The sequence below is a fragment of the Pleurodeles waltl genome, chromosome 1_2, assembly GCF_031143425.1.
Source record: "Pleurodeles waltl isolate 20211129_DDA chromosome 1_2, aPleWal1.hap1.20221129, whole genome shotgun sequence".
NCBI classification, from domain to species: Eukaryota; Metazoa; Chordata; class Amphibia; order Caudata; family Salamandridae; genus Pleurodeles; species Pleurodeles waltl.
In genome coordinates this window covers 826,805,426-826,830,436 of record NC_090437.1, presented here as the reverse complement: position 1 = coordinate 826,830,436, position 25,011 = coordinate 826,805,426, and the positions used below count along the sequence as shown (strand labels likewise).

The 25,011-nt window shown below is 44.9% G+C and overlaps 1 protein-coding gene across 1 annotated transcript in view; it reads left to right on the top strand.

The window, feature by feature from the left end:
- The window catches only part of SCRG1 (stimulator of chondrogenesis 1), a 110,417-nt gene extending 99,232 nt beyond the window's left edge, over positions 1-11,185 (top strand). The window contains exon 3 of the mRNA XM_069244416.1: positions 8,561-11,185. Coding sequence (XP_069100517.1) covers positions 8,561-8,615 — 55 coding nt within the window. The 3' untranslated portion in view covers positions 8,616-11,185. The remainder of the gene's footprint in view (positions 1-8,560) is intronic.
- The last annotated feature ends 13,826 nt before the right edge of the window (positions 11,186-25,011 follow it).

The following is a 25,011-nucleotide window of genomic DNA, read 5'->3' as shown; positions in this document are numbered from 1 at the left end:
GTATAGAAAGTAGGAAACAAATGTGGGCCCAAGAAGTAGGCTACTGAATAGAAAAGTAATGAGTTTGGAAACAGCGCTGTTACAGGGGGTCATGGCAGATGCAAGTGGAAGAAAGGCCACCCACTAACTGTCTATGCCCCCACTGATTCTGTGTCACTGTTCTTGTAGTAGGTGAGGGCCGCAGGGCACCCGGTGGCACCATCCCCACCACCGCAAAGCCAGCAGACATCCAGTCGTCCCACCAGCAGGCTCAGGTGTCCGTGGCATTGCAGCCCCATACCATCCAACAAGTGTCTCTGCTAGGTGTGTTCAGGAGTTCCCTCCTGAGACATGGTAGTCAAATCATCCATTGCTCCCGACATCACTGCCATCATGAGGGCCCTGGTTTACTCTCTTTCTGCATTACGATTGCTCCCTCTGCTTATTGCCCCTGGGATCAGGGCTTGCTTTTTCTCTGCCTCCAGGCGGAGGGTGAACTCCCAGTGGTGGCCAAGGCCCTTTGCCCCAGGTTTCCTTCCACCCATTGCTATGCCTCATCTGGGGTACTTATCTTCAGGCAGGCTGGGAACAGAAGTGCATAGCCTAGCCACATAACCCTTAAAGTTTGTTTCACTGCAGTGAAGGACTGCTGGAGGCTCCGCACCTTCTGAGTGTAATCTGGAAAGATGCGGATGATGTGTTTCTGATATCTGGTGTTACTGGCATTGATCTCAGTAGCACTTCTGGGGGCCAGCACCCTATCAGCCTTCTCTATGATGAACACAGGCGACAGGCCATTCAGGGTAACCGTTGACAGGATCCATTTTTCCAGAAACAGCTCAGGGGTGGTGGCCTGAGCCTACTCAGTAAACTCCACAAATCTAAGATTCACACACTTTCACCATCCCTCCGCTTCTTCAGAGTGGTCTTCCAGGCTTCTAGTGGTCTTCAACGGCACTGAGATCATGGCCCTAAGATTTTTAATTTCTTCATGCAAGAGCGACTCTGTCTGTTCCGTTTCCTGTGATCTCTCCGCCTCTTTGCCTGGGTCCACCCGCAGGAGATTAACATCTAGGGTGATGGTGTCAGTCTTATTTTCAAGCGCAGACTTGGAATGCTGGATGCTGCAAGTATTTGGGCCCCTGAGTGGTCTGGTGCCGCAGCCCACTTTTCCCCACAATTTGTCATAGCAGGGGGGCTCCACTGCACAGGCCAGGGGCTGTGTATTAGTCTATTTTGAAGTGTTCGGTGCTTCTGAGCTGTCTGTCTTTCTCTATATTTCTCAGCAGGCTGAAGGACCATGGTGCTTCCTAAGGGTTATTGCCTCTTGCAGGCAGCATGCAACAGGTAGTTCTCTGCTCTGTCTTTCTGACAGCCACGTGCCTCTCCACATCCCTTCACTGGGACTGCAAAGGTTTGGCTGCTGAGGCCTACTCTCTCCACCAGGCCAGCCACCGCTGTTCTGCCAGGCCAATTCTGGAGGCCTTTCCTCACCTGCACAGGGGCGTAAGGGGAGGGAGCCAACACCCGGGTTCCCAGTCCCCTTATCCCGACACTTTGTTGGGTAGAACTTGCCTGCCCCCCTCTCCACACCTGCTTGTAACTGTCCTCCAAGGGGGTGGCATCTCCCCAACTCGAGGCAACTCCCACCACTCAGTGAGCTCTTTCATGGTCCTCTGCCTCCTCAGTCTATGTGTGTGGGCTGCCACCACTCCCACCAGTGGGGCAAGACCTTCTCCCCAGGGGCCGTCTTGGCAGTCACTCACTGCAGCTCTCACAGGTCACTGAGGATTGCTGACCCACCCAGCTGCCTGGGGACTCCTTGCCCAGCCTGTCCGTTAGGGCTCACTGTAGGGTTCCCCACATGCTCTGCTCATCTCACATGTTTGGCTTGTTGTTCTAGAGAAGTGGTCCTCCACAACACTCGACTCCTGCTGCCCCTGTGTGCAGGCTGCCTCCATGTCAGGTAGTATAGCCGTGCTCATCCAGTGTTCCCTCAGTTCTCATGCTCACTGAAAGTTAGGAAGGGTCACTGCCCATCCCATGCTCACCTCCTGTGGCTTCTGGGGTCCTCAAGTTAGTCCGACTCAGGAGTCGGCGCTCGCTCATCATGTTGCACCCTGGAGCCTTTCAGGTTGCTTGCCCAGACAGTCATTCCCTGGCACTCCCCATCCAACCCAAGTGGAATATCCCATCAAGGGACTCGGCCACACCAGCCCAGTGAGTCAAGCCCCATGCTCCTCCAGGGCCACCATTTTGACTTGCCACAGGTTCATGCCCGGCTAAACCTGCTCATCATTTGGACCCATCCACAGCCACCTGGTGTCTGCAGTGCTAGTGTGCACGACCAGGGCACCCTACAATTTTCCAGGGAGCAGGATGGTGCAGAATTACTGTGAGGGGCTCTGGAGTCAGCAGCTAGTATGTGTTGTCAGCCATCTTGCCAGCCATGCCCCCAATGATGTCCCTAAATCTGATTTAAAGGTATGCATTAGCACAGTAATAATCAACATAACCCTTCCTCGTCAGCCTTCATATCTCTTTCCTTTCACCTGCATTCCTCCTTCGTGCATTATGTTTTCTAAAGGCTCAAAAGGTGAGTTCAGTAATCCTATGAGAACCAAATTGAGATTCCACACTCGCTTTGCCAGTGTGAAGCAAACCACTATTTGTGTATCTACTCTGCCTGTAACAGAGTACAAATAAATAGGTTAAAAGTGTGGACTTTTGAAACGTTTTGCCACAAATGAACATGTAGAAAAACAAAGATGTTTTACATTTTGCCCATTTCTAGAAAATACGCCCAAAATACCCGAAATAAGGAGAAAATGTCTGTGACAACCATATCTTATGGTTACATCCACTGATTGGATGCAACGAATACATAACAGAAGAGTCTGTTAGGTTAAAAAAGAATGGGACTAGCATAAACTCATTCATTCCACTTATTGATGACCATTTATTTGGATGAGAGAAAGCTTCCAAAAGGTTTCACTTTCTTTTTCTTGATAGGACATTGAACAGAATTGAGTTTCCTGTAACTTGCATTTCAGTAACATATACTAATACACGAGTGAGTGTACTAATAGTTTCATTAGTGAAGTTCTCTAACTGCAAGTTGATACTCGTCAGGATTCTCCACGTTCCCTTCTACAATTCAGGATAGTCTTTTACACCTTTGGAAGTTTAAATCAGGAGCAATGCTAATCTCACGGGAATAAGAGAAGGGAATCACGATCGATTATTCTATTTTGTATTTATTTAACATATATACATCAAGAGGAGACTGTGGGTCATGTACTGATTCAGTGGGCAATAATTGGCAGTTTGCTGGTTAACAGCTCAACAAGACTATGGGATTTCCAAACTTTCACTTTATCTCACGAGGTCAAGTTAGTCAATACATTGCCTGGGCCTGAACATTGAAATGAAGGTAGTGGGGTGGTTTACAACAATGTTTCTGAAGTCCTAGTTAATTAAAAGGAAGATTGTACTTGCTGGCCTGGTAAATGCTTGGATCATTGTGTAAAACATATGTACATTAAATGTGTACCCTAAATTACCCAAAGGACCTTCTTGCGTATCAAGGAACCTGTCAAAATAGGGAACTTTAAAGATTTTCAATGGTTTTCTCAGGAATACAAATAAAAACCTGAATTCTCTTAGCCACAGGTAAAATTAGGTGTAAACAAATGCCTCCCTGACATGGAAATGTATTAGAAATACTTTATGCTTAATCATTTTATGAAGTGGCTTGCTATACGTGGGGCAGTGGTGTCAAGCTGGATGCTATTAAATGATTCTTTCTTCCTCTTCATTAACGAGTAGGTTTTTGCTAAGTCCATTTCTTTCTGTCTGTGGTGCAGTAAATGTGGCCATAAGAAAGAGAATGGATATATTGACTAAATGTTCATTATGGAAGGATCTGAATATTACTTTTTATTTTTATGGACATCTTAGGCTCATAACGGCTTAACTCTCTTTTTTTACTACTCTCTAAGAAATGTACTATTCTCACAACGATAAGGTGCGCTACCAGTTGCTATTTGAAGCACTTCAAACCTTTGAGCTGATGGGTGAGAAGGTTGGCTTGGATGTTCTTTCCCATACACCTTTACTTCGGCAGGACAAAGTGATCTATGTTTCTGACTTTCACAAGTAGCTGGCTTTATCTGTTTTGTCCACTGTTCAGTTTCCTTAGGGACATTTGCTCAGAAGAAGTGTGTGTTTGAGTTTCTAAAATCGAGCTAATTTTAACTCCATGTTAGATCCTGGCCTGAAGTTAAATCCACAAAAGGTGATATTTCAGAAATACTGAACCCCAGTTTGATTACACAAATGGGGATTATTTGATAGGGATTGTTAGAAATTGGGTCTCTAGATGGCAGAGGTATGCACCCTGTCCAATTAGGGACCATAATCTTAGTAAGAGTAAGTCAGATACACACCCTAAATTAACCTGTGCTCACACCCTGGTAGCTTGGCACAGAGCAGTCAGGCTTAACTTAAAAGGCAATGTGTAAAGTAGTGGTGTGTGCAATACTTAATTACAGTAACACAGTGAAAGACTCCATCCCAGTTTAGAGAAATAGATAATGTTTATCTGAGTAAAACAAGACTAAAACAACAAAAAATCAATAAGTAGAAGTCAAGATATACATTTTTAAAAATGAAGGTGACCAGAGGCTTCAATTCGCAGTTGAAATCACCTGCCACTATTTTAAAAGACTCCAGAGGGAGGGCTGCCATATGGGTGCTAATTTGATCAATATCAAGCTGCTCAGCACCATTGTCCGTGGATCTACAATACACATTATTAATGTAATGTACCCTGCCAGAGGGAAGGGAATGAGACACACATAGTACATCAGGGCTGCTTATGTCAGTCGCCTTAAACTTACAGCATAAAGTGGTCTAAACCCAAATTAGCAGCCCTCCAAAGGGTCTATAACTCCCACACATTAAAGCCGGTAAAGAAAAATTAACAAACCCTGCACAATACTGCATAGCTACCAATCATGTCTCTTGGAAAAGGCTTATATCAAATGAATTCATAAATGCACCCCAGCTAGGACAAACACTTTTAGAAACCAGACCAACAAGGTTCCATTAAACAAGTTTAGTATGGCAGGTGGTGATACAGTGGCATCTCCTGAAGCCAGCTGCTCCACAGCAGGAGTAGAAATAAATTCAGGGGTCACTTGCCTGATCGGATGTTAATAGGTCTGGTTGGAGGAGCCAGGCATCAATCTAAACCATCCAGGTCCGCAAGAGGATGAAATCTAATAGAGGTCAGGATGGAAGACCCAGCACCAACAGTGGCCCAAGTGAAAACCATGGGGAACAAGATTAATGTTACATTCCAACTGTCTGACCCGAGCACCACTGCTGATCAATCGCTCAGCCAATTCAGGGCTCCTGCAGTTAATTCACAAGGGAATTCACAAAGTTTAGCTGTCCCCCAGCCCAGTCCAGATCTGTATTCAAAGACAGGCTGAGGCACAATATGATTAAAGTTAAGAAAATGACAACTTTCTAAAAGTGCCATTTTCCGAGTTACAGTTTAAAATCTGACCACCATAAATTATGATTTTAAATTGTGAGTCCAGAGACAACAAACTCCATGTTTCTATCTATTCCAAATTGGAAATTACACTTAAAAGATGTTTTAAAATAATCCCAATAATACCCTATGGGAGAGATAGGCCTTGCAATAGTGAAAACAAATGTAAGAGTTTTTCACTATCTGGATATGTTAAACTTAAAAGTACATGTCCAAATTTGTAAATACACTGCACCCTGCCCTTGGGGTTAACTAGGGACTACCGCAGGGGAGACTTACATGTATTAAAAAGGAAGGTTTGAATCCGCTGGCGCAGGTATATTTCCCAGGTCAAAATAGCAGTTTAAATAAAACTGCAAACACAAGCTCTGCAGTGGCAGGCCTGAGACATGTTTGAAAAGTTACTGTAGTGGGTTGCACAATCAGTCCTGCAGGCCCACTAGTAGCACTTAATTTACAGGCCCTGGGCACATGTAGTGCCCTTTACTAGGGACTTACAAGTAAATTAAAAATGGTAATTGTGGGTAGGCCAATGTCAACATGTTTTAGCGAAAGAGCAAATGCACTTTAGCACTAGTCAGCAGTGGTGTAGTGCCCCCATTCCTGAAGCCAGCAAAAACAAAGTCGGCAAAACATAAGGTCAGAAGGCAAAAAGTCTGGGGATGACCCTGCAGAAGGGCCAATTCCAACAAGGATGATTTTTGGAATTGTGGCAGGCCCAAATGTACATTTGGTGCACAAATTTTGGTCATGTATCCGATTGATCCTAATACTGAAAGAAGCAATAGTCAAAGTAGGTATTTGAAAGACAGGAGTTTAATGAAATTGACAACTAAACATAAACTTTGGCTGGGAGAACTGAGTGATCAGGCAGCTTTGGAAAAAGCAATACCTTTTTAGATGCATACATACTACAAATGAGATATAGTGTGTAGTGTGGCTATATTGCAGGTCTTCTAGTTGTCATCTGTGTACACTCCTGTGTGATATGTGTCAGTGTTCTGTGGTGAGCATGATAGTAGTGGACATATGTGCACTGAGGTTCCACCAGGCTCTGTTATAGTGCATATACGATGATGGACTGAGATGGTGACAACATAGCTCCTGGATAGCTGTGATCTCTTTAGGGCTGGGTGAACAATCTAAGAGAAAAAACACAGAAACTTTAACATATGCTTTCCCAATGGCCTCATTTGAAAAGCCTGCCACTAGGCAAGCACCACAGTAGGGACCCCATTCCTCTGATTACTGCTGCTAGGCCATTTTGGAGGGATTGGACAATGGTAATTACAGGACAGAAGATCACACCCTCCCTCTTTTTTATATTTCAATATTCCAATGGCGAGAGGTGGATGCCGATCCAGTGGGAAATACAAATCGCCCCCTATATTCGCTTTCATTGTTCCACAGCTTGAAAAAAAATAATTTGCCCCTCTCTAGCTGTATACTTAACTTGAAACTGACCTTAGCCTTATGGTATAAAACTTCTTAAACGTTCTTAAGTGTCTGAGTGGACAGTCAAACTTTGTACTAGTAATCCTCAATGCCTATTCACTTGCAGTCTCTTTATTTGCTCTATTTATCATGCGTTGTCTGTTGCAGGCTTCAGGGGTTATCTGGAGTAAAAGGAAGCTATTCCTTATGGATCCGATGTTTTTGATTTTAAAAAATGATGTTTCAGTACAAATGTTTGTTGTCTGACTTCTGTCATAACTGAGATCCCTGTCCACATAAATTGTTTGGAATTGGACGGTAGAGCTGAATGAGTTTACTTTATTGCTTTCGTAATATCTAAAATATACTCTAAAAAAACTACTTGTATATTACATTTAAGAATACATCACTTTCTTGATTATTTTTAATTGTGTATTATAGGCAACTAGATATTACCTTGTATGAGTTCACAAGCCAACACGATGCCAAGTGTGATAGCTCAATGAATTAAAGCATCCGCATTATCAAATCTGTGTTTGACCTCATGTTCACATTCTCTTTTTAAAAAAAATCTTTATTTAAGTTTTGTAGATCAGTAAACCACAATGTAGGGTTCAAACTTGCATCCAAAGTAAATTAAAACAACAGAGGAGGGACAATCCACATGTAACTATTCACATAGTACAAACACAAGGCAACAAGAGGAAGTCTCAAGATGAATAAAGTACATTATGAAATAGGATGACATCACAGTGCATATCAAGAGTCAGGATCATAGGTAGGACCCAGTGCGTTCCCCAAGAGGTATAAATTGCAGTCCCTAAGCCAACCTCCCCATACCTTGAAAGAATTTACGAGGCCACTTCCTACTTTTCTAAGTGATCTTCTCATCAGCCATATATAAATCCATCCCGTCTTCCATTCGGTCATGCAAGGGACCGCCGGTGGACCCCAGTGACGCACGACCAACAGCCCCAGGTTGCAGTCTATGAACATCTACTTCCCCTGGGACATCCAGCGGAACGTATTTAGGATCAAGAGGGATGTCTGTTCCCAACACTCAGCTAAGGTCCCACACCACCAGCCCATGATCACATTCTCAAATCCCTATGAGCCCACTCAGCTTTTCAATCTCCCAAGCTTGATAAGACTGGTACCATTGAGTTCGGTAACAATAAAGATTGGTTATTCAGCACCAGGATAGCCATATGTGAACATAAGCTTTACAAATACATATTATGTTAGGAAAAAGATGCTAAAAATTGTTTCCAAACCTATAGGGAAAATTAAGAAGAGACATTTTACTCAAATGCATCATAAGAAGTAGCTACTTACTTAACACTTGAAAAGCGCTTTCAGTCTGACAAGGTGTTATGAAAAGCGCTATATAAATACCAGTACCAATGCAATGCAATAAGCTGACTACTCGTGAGCTGGCTTAGTAATGCTTTCACAAGAACACCAAGCAGAAATGATTCGTTTTATTAGAAGAAACAGTTCGTACATGTCTACCAATAGAACCCCCATCATACATGTCTTTTTTGCCTTTTCACTTACCAATAATTCCTCTTAATTTCTTTTTAGGGACATTTTCTTTGGCCCGAAGATCTCTTTCGTGATTCCTTGCAACAAGCAATGATTGTGGTAGGCATCGGCTACAAGAAGAAACTTTCCCACTGCAACAAACGGAGGTGTGCCAGCAGATACCATGTTCTAATCTACATCACTAAAAAAAAGAATATTATTGTTCTAAGTAGAGTATTTCTCTTATAATGATCATACCAAAAGGAGAACTCCGCAGCACTCTACTCCCCACTTTATAGTTTAATGTGGAAAGGTGGTCCTTACCTCATAACTGTGCCAATTTACTCTACAGCTAGTCCATATTCGGTGTTCAACCTGAAATAAGGGCACCTTCAACTGAAACAAAAGTAATATTCATAAACGTTGGTTAATTGCATAATTTTCTTGTATTATCCCAGGCTTGGTAGTCTCGCCAATTTTTTATTGTAATGGTTTAAACTAGATCTGAAGAACGGAACGCTTCTAAAAATGCACTTTTCATTTTGATAACTCAGCTGCTATTGCCGATTGTTTTGGAAAAGGGGTGTGGCATTCCGGACTTAAATTTTGACAGCTTAGAGACTGGGCCCATAGAAGCCTTTTAAGTACCTTACAGTTAGGAAACACCAAGAAAAGAGGTCACGATTGAGAGTATAACTACAGCCTGATGTATAGCACGTATGGCAACATTTTGGAACAGGAGAGTGAGAGATTTTTGAAAATAAATAGAGGGAGTGTATTTTCCGGTTGACTTCCATTGGAACAGAGGCAATTTCAGGCGGTAGATAACAAAACGAACCCATTTTGGCTTCAAAAATTGTTAATTTCCGCCTGAATCTGATCTATTGACATGTATGGTATATGTATATTCCCATCAAGTAGTCTCCAGGCAAGCGGTGCTTTGAGAAAAACAAGAAAAATAAATATTTAATGATCAAACTTTTGATTATCAAATTATATTGTTAAAAAAACGAAATTGTCTTTTAACGTGTGCGAGAATTCTGTGAAAAGGACTCTCAACTTGCTAAAGTAAGATGAAGCAAAGGCTGAACGTAGACACTTATACTTTTTTAGCGCCGCATTTGCGCCACTTTTTGACACAAAAACGCCGCAAACTTACAAAATACAATTGGCCCATATTTATACTTTTTGATGCAAAACTGCGCTAACGCAGTTTTGCGTCAAAAAAATTAGCGCCGGCTAACGCCATTCTGAAGCACCATGCGGGTGCCGTATTTAATCAATGACGTTAGCCGGCGTTAGCCGCCGGCGCTGCCTGGTGTGCGTTGAAAAAAACGACGTACACCAGGCAGCGCCGGCGTAGGGGGATATGGAGCTTGGGTGTGAAAAAATGGGGCAAGTCAGGCTGAGGCAAATTTTTCGCCTCAACCCGATTTGCGCCATTTTTTTCGACTCCCAACCCCCATAGAAATTACTCCTGTCTTAGCAAAGACAGGAGTCATGCCCCCTTGCCCAATGGCCATGCCCAGGGGACTTCTGTCCCCCGGGCATGGTCATTGGGCATAGTGGCATGTAGGGGGGCCACAAATCAGGCCCCCCTATGCCACAATTTTTTTTTTTTTAAAACACTTACCTGAACTTACCTTAATGTCCCTGGGATGGGTCCCTCCAGCCTTGGGTGTCCTCCTGGGGTGGGCAAGGGTGACAGTGGGTGTCCCTGGGGGCATGGGAGGGCACCTCTGGGCTCCTTCCGAGCCCACAGGTCCCTTAACGCCTGCCTTTTACAGGCGCTAAAAAACGGCGCAAAAGCGGCCGTACGTCATTTTTTTTGACCCGCCCACTCCCGGGCGTGAATTTTGCCCGGGAGTGTAAATACGGCGCACATGCCGCGGAGTCAATTTTTTAGACGGGAACGCATACCTTGCATATAATTAACGCAAAGTAGGTGTCCACGCAAAAAAATGACACTAACTCCATGGACTTTGGCGCTAGACGCATCTAACGCCAAAGTATAAATATGTAGTTAGTTTTGCGTTGGAATTGCGTCAAAACAAACAACGCAATTCCGGCGCAAACGGAGTATAAATATGCCCCAATTGTATTTTGTAAGTTTGCGCCGTTTTTGCGTCAAAAAGCGGCGCAAACGCGGCGCTAAAAAAGTATAACTAAGGGCCTGAACGTTTCCCAAAAATGTGCTAAAAATTTGAAAATGTTTTGACCTGTGATGTGTGGTTTGGCTGAGTGGTATGTTAGGATCCAATTCACAAAAGAATAATGCTCAAGTATTCGGATACTTACAATAAAAACATGTGGCGCTGTCAAGTAAATTACATGCGATGGCACTGTTACGAAAAATAGTGCAACACATATTTGTTATATTCACTTGTCTTTTCTATCCTACCTTTACACTTTATGAATGAAGTACTTTTATATATATATAATTTTTAGCAACAGATAATTTTTAGCAGCATATAAAAAAGATGTTTCTTTGTAAGCAGCATTTCATACAAAGTACCTTATGCAATAAACCTTTGAATGTATTTGTCAAATTTGTTTTCTATGGCTATGAACGACTGTGATCAAAGTTATATGTTTTAATGATCCAAGTACATGTGGTTGTTGTGTTCATTATATATTCAAATTATTATGATAATTATTCATGTTCAAATAAATCTGTGAAGCAAATTTGTCTGGTTTTAGTGCCTGCATTCGTTTAATTTTTTCCCCAGTGAAAAGGTTGCATTGCCTTCGACAGGTGGCTTATTCACGTACTCAAAAAGAGACAAGAGGCAAATGTTTAGCTCTTCTGTAGTCCTTGGCGCTCCAAGCACGGGCCCGATCTCGAGCAATGATCCCTTTTAGGTCCTCGAAAGGTAACTTGAATTGGCCTTTTTTATTTTCAGCAATCATTAACCATCAAATAGAGTACTTTACTCTCTGTGGTACCTACAGTACTCCTAGCCCATAGCCATCTATCAATATGATACGTTCACATCATCCCCTTTTCTACAGCACCAATAGAAACTCGGGGCAGGTGAGCGGCTCATTGCTCAGGCCCCGCCCTTCTCTCATGTTAGCTCTGCTTTCTCCTCCTCGTAGCATATCATCCTAGCACATGTTGTGGGATCGAGCAGAGGGGATGGTGGGTGAGTAATCTGGAAGAGGGAGTTCTAGCTGACCAACAGTACAGACTTTACTATAAGGAGTAATAGATTCTTACTCAAGTGTCCACAACCCCACTTCTTTCATGTGCCTTGGAAGAATTCCAAGCAATAACAAATCACCTAGGTAGGACAGCAATCAGGACCCTTAAAGGCTCAACCAAAGATGTTCTTAAGACTAGTCAAATTCAGAATTGGCTCTACAGCAGATAACCAATGTGTACTGCATAAAGCATATCCAAGTAGATACTTTTCATATTATCTGAGTATCAGGTGTCAGAGTACATGCTATGCTCACTCCAGCCAAAACTGTTACACAGTGTTTCTAACACTTGCTTTGTTCTACTGTGGGATACCTTTCCTTAAGTACTTATCCTACTATCAACATGTGTGAGTTCCTCTCCTGTTTACTGGTGCTACTGCATAAGCTGACATTCACCCAGCTGGTCACCTAACCGAGGGTGAAGCCTCAGTATTTTCGAAACTGTGCAGCTGGTGCTGCCAGCCAGTGGAAGCACCGCGGACCAAAGGCAGGGCTGTCTGACTATCCATGCAAGAATGGATCATGGAGAAAAGCTCAGCTGGTAATGCCAATTGTTTTGGAAAAAGGGGAGAGGCATTCCTGAATTAAATTTTGCCAGTTTTGAAACTTGGTGCATAGAAGCCTTGCTTCTCAGACCTTGCTTCTCATACGCTTCTCGGAAAACCTGCTTCTCAGCCTATGCAAACCAGGCTTGTTGTTTATCACATCCTTCTAAGTTTATGATCAGAGGACCCTGTCTGACTTCCTTTTACTAGAATCTTAGTCGGAGGGAGCTGCAGTACTGATTTGTTGAACAGCGGGTTGCCTATATAAATGCCACTCAATCCGACTCAACATCTTGCGCATTACTACTTACGAGCCCATTCGGGATTGTTCATGCTACTTGATCGAACTAGTCCTGCTAAAATAACAAATTCCTCTATAAGAGCCAGGGCAGCACAGGGGCAGATGGCTCCCACTGAAAAAGTGCTAATGCTTCTACATACAGCTCCTATAGGGATAGGGTAGGAGAGGGCCAAGGAAATGATTGAGACATGATGAAATGCATGGAATAGACTCCAGAGGAAGTGGAAAAACTGTAAGAGCCCCCCATATGCGACATAATATCGTAAGGAATGATTTGGATTCCCTTGTGAATAACACTATAACCATCATTAACTTACCTGATAAAATACTATGGAAAAAGGAAAAACACTAGGAGCCTGACTTAGAGTTTGACGGAGGGGTTACTTTGTCACAAACTTTACGGATGTCCTGTCTACTATATTACAAGTACCATAGGCTATAATGGAGTTGTAACGCGACGGAAAGGATATCCGTCACGTTTGTGACGGAGTAACCTCCTCAGCCAAGCTCTAAATCAGGCCTCATGTCTTGGCTTATCTCTTTGCCCAGACAGTATCTTTGACTATGTTCAGAAACAAATCAACCTTTTCCAATTCATAAAAAAATTAAAAACATTTGAAAGCCCACATTTTGACATACAAGAAAAGATTAATCTGTTCTCTAGAATATAACACATAGATTATAGGTTACATTGAATGTTTAAGCACTGCATATGAACTGAATCAGAATAATGAATGTATGGAAAGTTATGATCTGAGTATAAAAATTATCAACATGTTCTTGCTATCCTTAACAGTACTGGTGTCATTACTAAAGCACACAGCAACACTACTGTTAAACCAAGATCAAAGACCATGTCTAACATGCCTATTGATCGAATAGGCATTTTAAAAGAACTAATGTATATTACATATAGAGGAGGCGATTAAATAATTGTATGATGTTGAATATTAATTAATAAAAATTATTTCAAATACTCAGTAGCAGGGCAAATATATAATGAAACAGACAGATTGAAAGCTACTATTTTGGCATTGATAGAATTCCTAAATATCTGAGAGAATGTGAGAGACAAGGAGATATATGGAAGCTAGAATCACGCTACATTGTAGATTTAGAAACCTGTGAACTCCATTGATTCAGTAACAAGAGGAATTATTTGTCCATTTACCCAACTAGTTGATCTTAAAAATCAATCCATCAATCAATCAATCAAAGGATTTATAAAGCGCACTACTCACCCATTAGGGTCTCAAGGCACTGGGGGAGCGGGGAGATACTGATCATAAAGCCATGTCTTGAGGCGTTTCCTGAATGTCAAGAGGTCTTGGGTCTGGCGAAGGTGGAGCGGTAGGGAGTTCCAGGTCTTGGCGGCTAGGTGAGAGAAGGATCTTCCTCCGGCGGTGGTGCGGCGGATGCGGGGGACAGAGGCGAGGGCGAGACTGGCGGAGCGAAGATTGCGGGTGGGGGTGTGGAACGTGAGTCTGTCATTGAGGTAGGCTGGACCTGTGTTTTGGAGGGCTTTGTGTGCGTGGATGAGGAGTTTGAAGGTGATCCTCTTTGATACTGGTAGCCAGTGTAGGTCTCTGAGGTGGGGGGAGATGTGGTTGCGGCTTGGGACGTCAAGAATGAGGCGGGCGGATGCGTTCTGAATTCTTTGCAGCTTTGTTTGGAGTTTAGTTGTAGTTCCTGCATATAGGGCATGTCCGTAGTCCAATCGGCTGCTGACCAGGGCGTGGGGGACAGTTTTCCTGGTTTCGACAGGAATCCACTTGAAGATTTTGCGGAGCAAGCGGAGAGTGTTGTAGCAGGAAGAGGAGATGGTGTTGACCTGCTGAGTCATGCTGAGTGTGGAGTCCAAGATGAATCCCAGGTTGCATGCGTGGGTGGTGGGTGAGGGTGCGGATCCTAGGGAGGTGGGCCACCAGGAGTCGTTCCATGCTGAGGGGTTGGCGCCAAAGATGAGAATCTCTGTCTTGTCTGTGATTAACTTGAGGCTGCTTGATTCCATCCAGCTGCGATGGCGTGAAGTCCGTTGTGGAGGTTGTTCTTTGAAGTTGTAGGGTCTTTCGTGAGGGAGAGGATTAGCTGAGTGTCATCTGCGTAGTAAACTATGTTGATGTGGTGTGTTTGTGCGATGTTGGCGAGTGGGGCCATGCAGACGTTGAAGAGCGTGGGGCTGAGCGATGATCCTTGGGGGACGCCACAGATGATTCTGGAGGCTTCTGACAGGAACGATGGAAGGCGGACTCTCTGGGTTCTGCCTGAGAGAAATGACGAGATCCAGTTGAGCGCCTTGTCGCGGATTCCAGCGTTGTGGAGGCATGTGCGGAGAGTGTGATGACATACCATGTCGAAGGCTGCGGAGAGGTCCAGGAGAATGAGTGCTGCTGTTTCTCCTTCGTCGAACATGGTCCTGATGTCTTCTGTGGCAGCAATGAGTGCGGTCTCGGTCCTGTGGTTTTTGCGGAATCCGGATTGGGAGGTGTTGAGTGCCTTGCTGTCTTCCAGGCACCGGGATAATTGGCTGTTCACAATTTTTTTTGATGACCTTGGCTGGGAAGGGGAGGAGGGAGATCGGCTGGTAGTTCTTGGTCATCTGGGTCTGCCTTCGGCTTCTTCAGCAGGGCGTTGACTTCTGCGTGCTTCCATCTTTCTGGGAAGGTGGCTGCCTCAAAGGAGCTGTTGATGGCGTTGCAGAGGTGGAGAGAGATGATGATGCTTGCTTTATTGAAGATATGGTGTGGGCAGGGGTCCGATGGTGATCCGGAGTGGATGGAGGCCATGGTGTTGGCAGTGTCTTCTTTGCTGATGGGAGTCCAGGTGTGGAGAAGGTGGGTGTTGCTTGGGGCATTGGGTTTGTGGGTGTTTGTAGTCCGCTGGTGGGTCTGGGGGTTGAAGCTGTTGTGGATTTCTTCTATCTCTCGACGGAAGTGGGTTGCGAGTGAGTTGCAGAACTCCTGTGATGGTGAGTGTTTGTTGGAGCAGGTCCTGGGAGTGGAGAGCTATTTGATGATGTCAATGCAGTTTTTGAAGTGGGTCCTTTTGGTGGTGCGGATCAGTTGGTGATGTTTGCGTATGGCATCCTTGAAAGCGATGTGGTTGGAGTTCGTAGGTTCAAGGTGCCAGGTTTTTTCCATTCTGCAACATAGCCGTTTGGATTCCTGTAGGTCTGGGGTGAACCAGCTGGCCTTGATTCTGTGGAGGGTGTTTGTTTTTTTTTTGAGCGGTGCAAGGGTGTTGGCGCAGTCTTCTATCAAGCGATGCCGGTTGGTGGAGGCTGTGAAGGGGCCCGTACTTTGTTTATATGCTGCTGTTCTGTTTTGGACTTTGTTTGCAGGGTTTAGGATTTTTAATTGTTAACCACTTTTTTCCCCTTTTTTCTTCTGTTTTTCTTTTGTACTTTCCCTTGTAGTAAAAGTATAAGAAGAAACTTTGGTCAAATTAACTTTAACAAATATACAATATGTACTATGTGATCATAAGTCCACTGAGTTATTATAAAGATCTTGAGCAATTGATTGACTGTTTTATCTACTGATTTTTTGTTAAATAGATTGCAATTTTAATTTATTTACATAGCGTTTACTACTCCTGACGGGGTGTTGAAGCGCTTTTCGGCGAGTAGCAGGCTACTCCAGAAACCAAAGGACTAGCAGTGGATTAGTATAGGGGAATGTCAGTTACTAATTTGAGCGGTGGACATGTGAGTCTGTTAGTTTAATTGAATAGGATAAACTAGGGATAGAGGAGGGACTTATTGATTAGTCTTAGATCACCCATTTGGGTCAGATGAATGAGATTGCCATTTGTACAATCACCTACCATATTAATTATTTGACTGGTTTTGGACTGCATATTACGAAATTTGCAATCCACATTAAATACGTTATTTATATACTTGGATGACTTATGCCAATGAAGAGTGTCAAGAGAGAGAGATGTTTGAGTGTGTTTTCACTGTTTACCTACGTCACTATATTTGTAATTGAGAACCCAATATGGTGCTCACGGTTATCAAGGCTTGTTGTCAGAGCCGAAACATGTTGGATGTGTACACTCACTTCTCCATGTCACCTGCTGTTCCTGTTGCTCACTCAGCCACTGGTACTTAGTGAGGCCGCTTCCCAGTCCAACATTATTTTGAACATTATGCCACCTCAGTTTGGGCCCAGCCATATACAAATCAGTCTTGACCCTGCTCCAATAGGAACAGTCTAGCCCAGACGGGGGCTCCCTGGCACACTGTGTCACCAGAGCTAGGATATACCTGCATATGGCTAGGTCCAATCTGAAGCAGCATGGTGTGCAAAATAATATTGAAATTGGATGCGACACGAACAATTACCAATGGCTTAGATCATATTCAAGCATTCCATCCTTCACTTTTTTGTATATGTTAGTATGTCACCATAAGTGGAACAAGCATGCCCAGCCATGGGTCCCATGCACACTTTATCACTGGAGCCTAGCTATACCTGGCTGATGAGCACTAACTAGGGCAAAGCTGGTCCCAGGTTGCATGTATTCTGGGAGGACCTGGCCTGACAATTCGGGCTGGACTGTTTCCTTTGGAGAAGGGTCAAGAATGATTTGCATGCAAATGGCTGGGTCCAAACTGGAGGGTATGGTGTGCAAAATAACAAAGGAATGGAATGCACCCAAATGATTGCCAGTGGCTGAGATGAATACATGCATTCCATCCATCACTTTTTTGTCATGAGCTTTCAGTTTCCAAAAAGTGAAGAGGATCTGATTATCATCGACACGCATGTAAAAATTACAGCAGTGCAGCCAAATAGGCTTAGCAAGTGGCTTAAACCATGAATAATCCTAATGAAAAAGAGGATCCCGGACAACTACACATGTGGAATGTAAATTTGAAATAGGTGGAGGAAATCAATCAAAAGGTAAAAATTCCTGAAACGAGGCAAGAGCAGAATCCTCAATCCTGAATGCATAAAGGTGCCTTGTTATGATTTTATAGTTTATGGTGTCAAATATGGGTGAGAGTCACACAGGGCAACAGGACCAACAATGAGGCACTGCTGTCACAAACCTCCATCCTCAGAACATCAGAAATTAAAATAAAAACTAACCCAGTAAAACCATAGGGCCAAAACTTACCTGGTACAACCCAATGAATTTAAAACAAACCAAAAACTGTGACACAACCCCAGTTTTCAAGGTTTAAGGTATGGCTGAAAAAATAAGAAATGGACTGGGGCAAATTAAAAAAGGTTTTTGGTAGAATTGTGATTCTGGCTTTTTTTCCAAAAACATTTTGTTCAGAAATATGAAAATTAGCAGAAAAGCAGCCTATATGTATTACTGCACTTTATAATTTATGATTCTGGGTGTTTATAACGCATAACATCTTCTATTTATAAGAATGACTGCTTAGATTAGCAGAGCGTTGTCAACTAGTAGTGGGTTTCCCTACAGCAAACCCCACATATGCTAGTCAGTGCTTATGATCTCCCCCAACAACTCTGTGGTTAGAAGTTTGAGTGACAATATGGTATTTATAAGTTACTTAAAACAGTGTCCTTTCTCTGATCATGGTGTGAACAACAGTGCTGTATTTTAGTGTCTGGTGGTGAGAAGTGTGTATTTATGCGCAGTATGATGTAGCATAATGCATAGGAAGTGTTGTTTCATTGTAATTTCTCCTGGGGTGTCATATCCCTGAAATGTGGAATTTGATTGTTACTATGGTGGTCATTATAATATTGGCAGACACCTGACCACCATAGCAGTGGTGGCGGTCGGTCCACCGCCAGGCCGGCGGTGAAGACCGCCACATTACGACTGCAGTGGTGAACCAACTCAAACATAGCCACAACACCGCCAGTGTGGTCCGACTGCGGCGACGGTGGTTGCCATCCTTAGACCGGTGGAAGCATATCCTCGCCCACCATACTACGAATCAGAAGACCGCCATGATTTGCAGGGCAGACCGACCGCCATGAAAAGCCTAGCTGAAATGACCATTGTGTGAGGTGACACTCACCTCCAGGGACACAGACGAGTCCGCGGCCAACATGGAACCAGAACTGGAAGTCCTCCTAATGTTCTACCATGCAATCCAAGTACAGGAACAGCCATGATGATGAAGATGACAACCGTGAGTACAGCTATCTACCACACAAGGGAGAGAAGGGGAGAGTTACACACCCACATGCAACACATGCACCCACCACATTCTGCCACGCACATATATACACGTACACAAACAGCCGCCCCGATACGCACACACAGCCACAAACACAAAAGCACACACAAATCACAGGCAAGCACAACCAAAACTCACACACCACTACCAACACACACTACCTAGCAGCATTTTCGGACTGCTTCAAATATACAGAAATTACATAAGCAAACTAAATTAAATGCCGAACAAATCACTGAAATCAACACCAACGTCGTCAGTTGGGCAGATGTATTTGTTGGGAATTTTCCAACGAAAAACTATATATAAGAATGGACCATTGACCAGTCCAACTTGTGCAAAATTCACACATGAGCATGATGTCGGTCCAACGTGACTCCTGACAGCCTCATGGCATCCACTAGGCAGGGACATCAATGGGGCAGGCAGGCACCTCAGGGATTAGGGGATGGGGGTGGTGGTGGGGGTTTATGTTTGGAAGGGGGTTCCTTGGTCTTTGGTTTGGGAGGGGGTGGGGGTTTGGCCTTAGTCTTAGATGGTGGAGGAGTGGTCTTGGAATGGGGGGGAGTGGCTACAGTCATTGCGTTAGAGGGAGGCCTTTTGGCTGGGGGACAGACATGGGAAACACTAGGGGGGGCACGGGAGGACTGGGAGCTGGAGGGACTTGTCTGGGGGAGGGAAACGTGACGCTTAGAGACAACATGGGGTTGGGCTGGAGTAGGGAACAGGTCAAAGCGGGCAAGTAGAAGTTTTTTAGGGACAGTGGGGTGCATTGTGGGAACAGGTTTGGGAGTAGAGGTAGAGGGAGTGGTTGTAGGATGCGTAGGTGTGCTGGACTTGGATGTAGGTGCACGCAAAGTGTGCATGTGTGAGATGGATGACTGTTGGGTGGGTGAGTGGGTGTGTCTATGTGTCATGGGAGGAGGGAGAAGAGAAGCTGGGAGAAGTCAGGTTGTGTGAATGTATGTTGAGGTGGTGTCTGCAAGTAAGGTCTGTTTACTGCATGTGGGTGTGATGGTGGTGGTGGTCAGTGAGGATGTGGTGCATGGGGTACATGTCTGCATGTCTGCTGTGTTGGTGACTGTTGGCAAGGCTGAACTTGTGGTGGGATCTGGGAGTGAGGATGCAGTGCTGGCAGGTGTGAGTAGTGATGTGACTGTGATGGAGGAGGTAATGGGGGAGACAGTGGAGGCAGTGGCTATTGTTGTGTTTGCTGGTGTGTGTTGGGTGTGTGCATGCTTGTGATGTGACCTGTGGTGCTCGTGTTTGTCTTTGCGCATCTTGTCTGTTGTCTGGGGTGCAAGCAGTTCTGATGGAGTGCTTTGGATGAGTTGGGGGCGAGGGCTCTGGGACTGGGCAGAGGTAGGTGGACGGATGAAGTAGGGACACAGGTTGTGTCAAAGAGGAGGCCAGACCCTGAAACGATCTATGTAGGACGGCCAATGCACGTGAATGCCTTCCAGGTAGGCATTGCTTTGTTGCATCTGGGTTGCCAGACCCCGGATGGCATTCACCATGGTTGACTGCCCCCCAGAGATGGATCTCAGGAGGTCATTAGCCTCCTCATTGAGTGCAGCAGGGCTGACTGGGGAAAGGGGCAGAGGTGCCTGTGGCGAAGAAGATGCGCACCCTCTTAGGTGGGCGGGCACGGGCAACTAAGTGGGGAGCTACTGGGAGGGCGGTGCTGGTAATGGAGGTGGCAGATGATGTAGTCGCTGTGGTAGTCCCAGGGAGGTCTGTGACCACCAGGAAGCTTCCATCGAAGGAGGAATCAGAGTTAGATATAGCAGTTCCTGTCTCCCCCGGGTGTTCCCCTTGCCCTCCAACCCACTGGTCTCCTCGGCATCAGTGAACTCTGTCTCCTGGGTCCTGTGGGATGCTGCGTCCCCACTCACCGGTATCCCTACCCCCATGCCTGATAATGCTAATGCACACAAGGACAGCAGAAGACAAGAAGGGAGGGTGAGGGAGAAAGAAAGGGAGCATAGGGTCAATAACCACACTTATGCCACATGTGAGCCACACTTCACAATAAACAAGCAATATTCATTATGCTGTGCCAAACACCAAACCAAATGAATGGCTACTGACAACAAGAGACCTTGGAATTTTAAGCCTCTACAATCCTCCATCCACAATACTACACTGATACAGCAGCAAACTGTGACTACTCAACATACTATGTGTGGGAGTTAACTGAGGGACATCTACACTTACCTCATGACAGTGTGTGCACAACCTGTATTTGCCTGGCCATACAACATAGCTATTTCAAACAGCAGTACATGAGAGTCACCAATCTTCACATTAGTCCCAGGATGTAGCCCTCTACATATGTAGTTATATCTGTTACTTACAACTACCTATTAGACAGACCAATTAACATTACAATGAGGACCTCAGCTACAAACCCAACCAGAAGTTACTTGGGCATCCACTAGCTATTAGCTAATCATACAATCACTATGCAACTCAATACCAACAAGAAGAACACTATGAGTGCTCACCCCCTTGTGGCTGCTGGCTGCCCTTAAGCGCCCATCAAACTCTGGGTAGGTCACTGGCAGTATGCAGGCCATTAGGGGGGTCAGGGTCTGATGGACGCCCTCCCTGGTTGGGAGGACGTCCCCAGCTGGGCCGCTGCAGTTTTCCATGCCCAGCATCTCAGGTCCTCCCACCACTTTCTGCAGTGGGTGTTCTGCTGGCTATGGACCCCCATGGTCCGCACTTCCTTGGTGATGGCTCGCCACAAATCCTTCTTCTATGGGCGCTGACCTGCATGGGAGACACGGAGAAAAGGATACATTTATGTAGACTCCTGAACCAGTTCCTACATTGGACTACATTTGGTATACATAGCACAGTCATCCTACACATTGCACGTACTCAGGTGCATATTAAGGTTGCATGAAACAACACTCTCAAAAGGACATACTGCATGCACACACATGCATCTACATGCAAACATGTTGCAACTACTACACAGAAAAGGGGCTTACTTGCTTATCTGGCGCCCCATACAACTGTCCATACAGGGGTAAGACCCCATCCACAAGCTTCCCAAGTTCTGCCGGTGTGAAGGCTCGGGCCCTATCCCCTGTAGAACATGCCATTGTGGCTTCCAGATACAGGAAACAGCAGCACACGCAGTTGAGGTCTTGATAGCTGGACAGTTAGGAGTCAAGTGAAATGGCATCTAGAAGTTGGGGGTCACGGCCACAACGGTGTTCACCGTCATCGCCGAAGGTGATCTTCATTGACTCCTGTTCCCCATTGAAATCAGTGTTATCCAATGAGGAGTTGCACAGCAGTTCTGACTGCCCACCACCATGACGAATAACACCGGCGGAGTGAGGTGACTTCAATCTGTCCTCTGGATGCAGGACAGGCGGCTGCCATTTTTCACTGTGATTTATCATTGTACCCAATAGCATGTGCATTATAGTGCGATCTGGCACACTACACACCAGGCCCTACGTATTGTGAAGTTACTCATCTGAAATGATAATGTCTTACACCATTTGCATCGTAATCCATGCTCTGCTCAAAACTGTCTGACCTAGGGAACTGTGGTGTACTATATGGTTTTATGACTCATGTAATCACGTCTCCATTCATTGTACATTTGAGCTGTAAACATGCAATATAATGAAAGGGGTTGTATCTTCTGGCCTTCAGTATGTAGGAGCAACCATTGCACAGATGGCAAATAGGTTTCCTGTGAGGTTGATATTTACAGCATTGATTGATTAAATGGGTGCTCAATATGTATTCTCTTTGTTCCACTTGTAGTATTTGCTATGTGTAGATACTGACCAATGCGGAGGTGGAGGAATGCACCCGTGTACCAGCCCCTAGTTGACCTGGCTACAATAGAAGAACGACATGTACTGCTTACCTATTGTGTGAATAGTGTGACAATCAGAGAACTGTGTGCACAATTAGAGCCAGATCTCATGCCTGCTAATTGTCATCCAAATGCTATTCCCACTACTGTGCAGGTGCTTTCAGTGCTCCATGTTTTGGCCACTGGCTCATTTCAGGTGACAGTGGCCTTGGCAGCAGGTATGTGTCAACCAGTGTTCAGTTTACTGTTTAAGGATGTTCTATCTGCCTTGCTAAAATACATTGACAGCTACATCAATTCCCACATGGTGCAGATTTGGCCACAGTTAAGGCAGATTTTCATGCAATGGGACACATTCCACATGTGATTGGGGCCCTGATGGTACCCATATAGCTTTGGTGCCTCCCAGGAAAAATGAGCAGGTATTCAGAATCAGAAAAAATGTATCATTCCATTAATGCAGATGGTGTGCCTCGCTGATCAGTATATCTCAAAAGAGAGTACTGTGTTCCCTGGATCTGTGCATAATGCCTACATTATGAGGAACAGCATTGTTCCACACCTGATGGCACGGTGGGGCTGGCTCATAGGTTGGTATGAAGTTTGCATTCACTTTCTGTCACAGCAACTATCCTTTCCCTTCTCCTCTATATTATTGTACATATGTTATGTGTCATTCCACTATTCCCAGGTGACTCAGGCTACCCTAACCTATTCTGGCTGTTGACACCTGTGAGGAATCCAAGGACAGAGGCTGACAATTGCTATAATGAAGCAGATAGAAGGACCAAAAGAGTGACAGAAAGGACCTTTGGCCTTCTGAAATTAAGATTTCAATGTGTCTGCACATGTCCGTGGATCCCTGGTCTACTTCCCTGATAAGGTCTGCCAGATATTTGTGGTGTGCTGCATGCTGCACAATGTGGCCCTCAGAAGGCAAGTGCCATTACTGGAAGAGGAGGGGGGTTCAAATGCACTGCTGGCAGCAGAGCGAACAGAAGACAGTGATGAAGATGGGGAGGAGGAGGATGTGGACACCAGGACTCAGTTGATTCAGCAGTACTTCCAATGACAGTCAGGTAGGTTTGTAGTTGGGATTCTTACAATCTCCTCATGAGGTGCAGTGTGGCAGCTCTCATATTCATTTCAGTAGTATGTGGCTTGCTCTGTCTCAGTCATCTCAGTGTGGTTAGTGGTACAGGAGGGATATATGGGGTTACTGTACTCCTGCCTTTCCTATGATTCGACTGTATGTGCTCAGATTCGTTTAGCCAACTCACATTTTTGACTCAGTAGTTGGGAAGTGCTGTTGGTATTGTAATGGTTGTACTGATGGCCTCACATTTCACCTCTGTGATTGGCTCTCCATGACAGCTTCCCCAGCATTGAATGCCGTGCAGGAGAGTGTGCCATATAGACAACATGTAATGGCTCTATTTTGGTGTGGGTTCTAAGGCCATTAGTGAGATTGCTTCATGTGTATAGTAATGTTGATAGTTCATTACAGTGCTGTATTTGTAGGTCATGAGGCCTGTGAATCTAGTATGGTATTTGACACTGAATCATGTTGTTTGACAATCATCTATTTCCAATGTGTATGCCATGGATGTTTTACCCTTTTTACAGATCTTGCAGTGGTCACTACTGTGTGCCCATGGAATAGCTGTTGACTGCTATCACGGAGATTGGTGGATGGTGAATGGTAAAAAGCACTTACACTGATAAACAATACAAAAAACTGACAATACTTTGGATGGAAACTGATGTCCAGTAACATTAATCTGTCACATGGTAGTACCTACATTGCATAATGATTGAATGAAAGCAGAAATACATCAGCTGTGTTTAAGTGTGTTTATTCTCATTACAAAAAGAAAGGGATAGAGCAAAAGAGTACGGTGATGGTGGACATAGTCTTCAGTGTAGTGACCCAAGCAGTTGGTTGCATAGGTCCAGTATCCATAGGCAAAGAGAGCAATGGCAGTCCAAAGTCAACAAGGTATGTCAGTGGACACAACGGAGACATGTTAGGAGAGGGTAACTGGATGTGGTTTGGTCTTAGCTACAGTCTCTGTAGGATGTCTAGGTCACAGGGAACATTTGTAGGGGGTTTCTCAGCTACAGAGGGAGAGGTGGTGGTGGCCGGTGAGTCCTCTGGCAGGGCCTCCAGTCCACTGGCTGCAGCAGAGTTAGAGGGCTGGCCATGACTCTGGCTAGTGGAAGGTGCCTGCTGATGGGTGGAGGACGCACGCAGACTGGTGGCTATATCCCTAAGCCCCCCTGTATTGCCATGGTGGCATGGTGGCATTGTGGGCCTGCCACTACTGCATGGCCTACTGGTGGTGTTCCCTCTGCAGCTTCTGGTTCTCCAGCAAAGTGGTGAGTACCAGGCCCATCCTGTCCTGGGATTTTGGTAGGCCTCCAGGACTTGTGATAGTG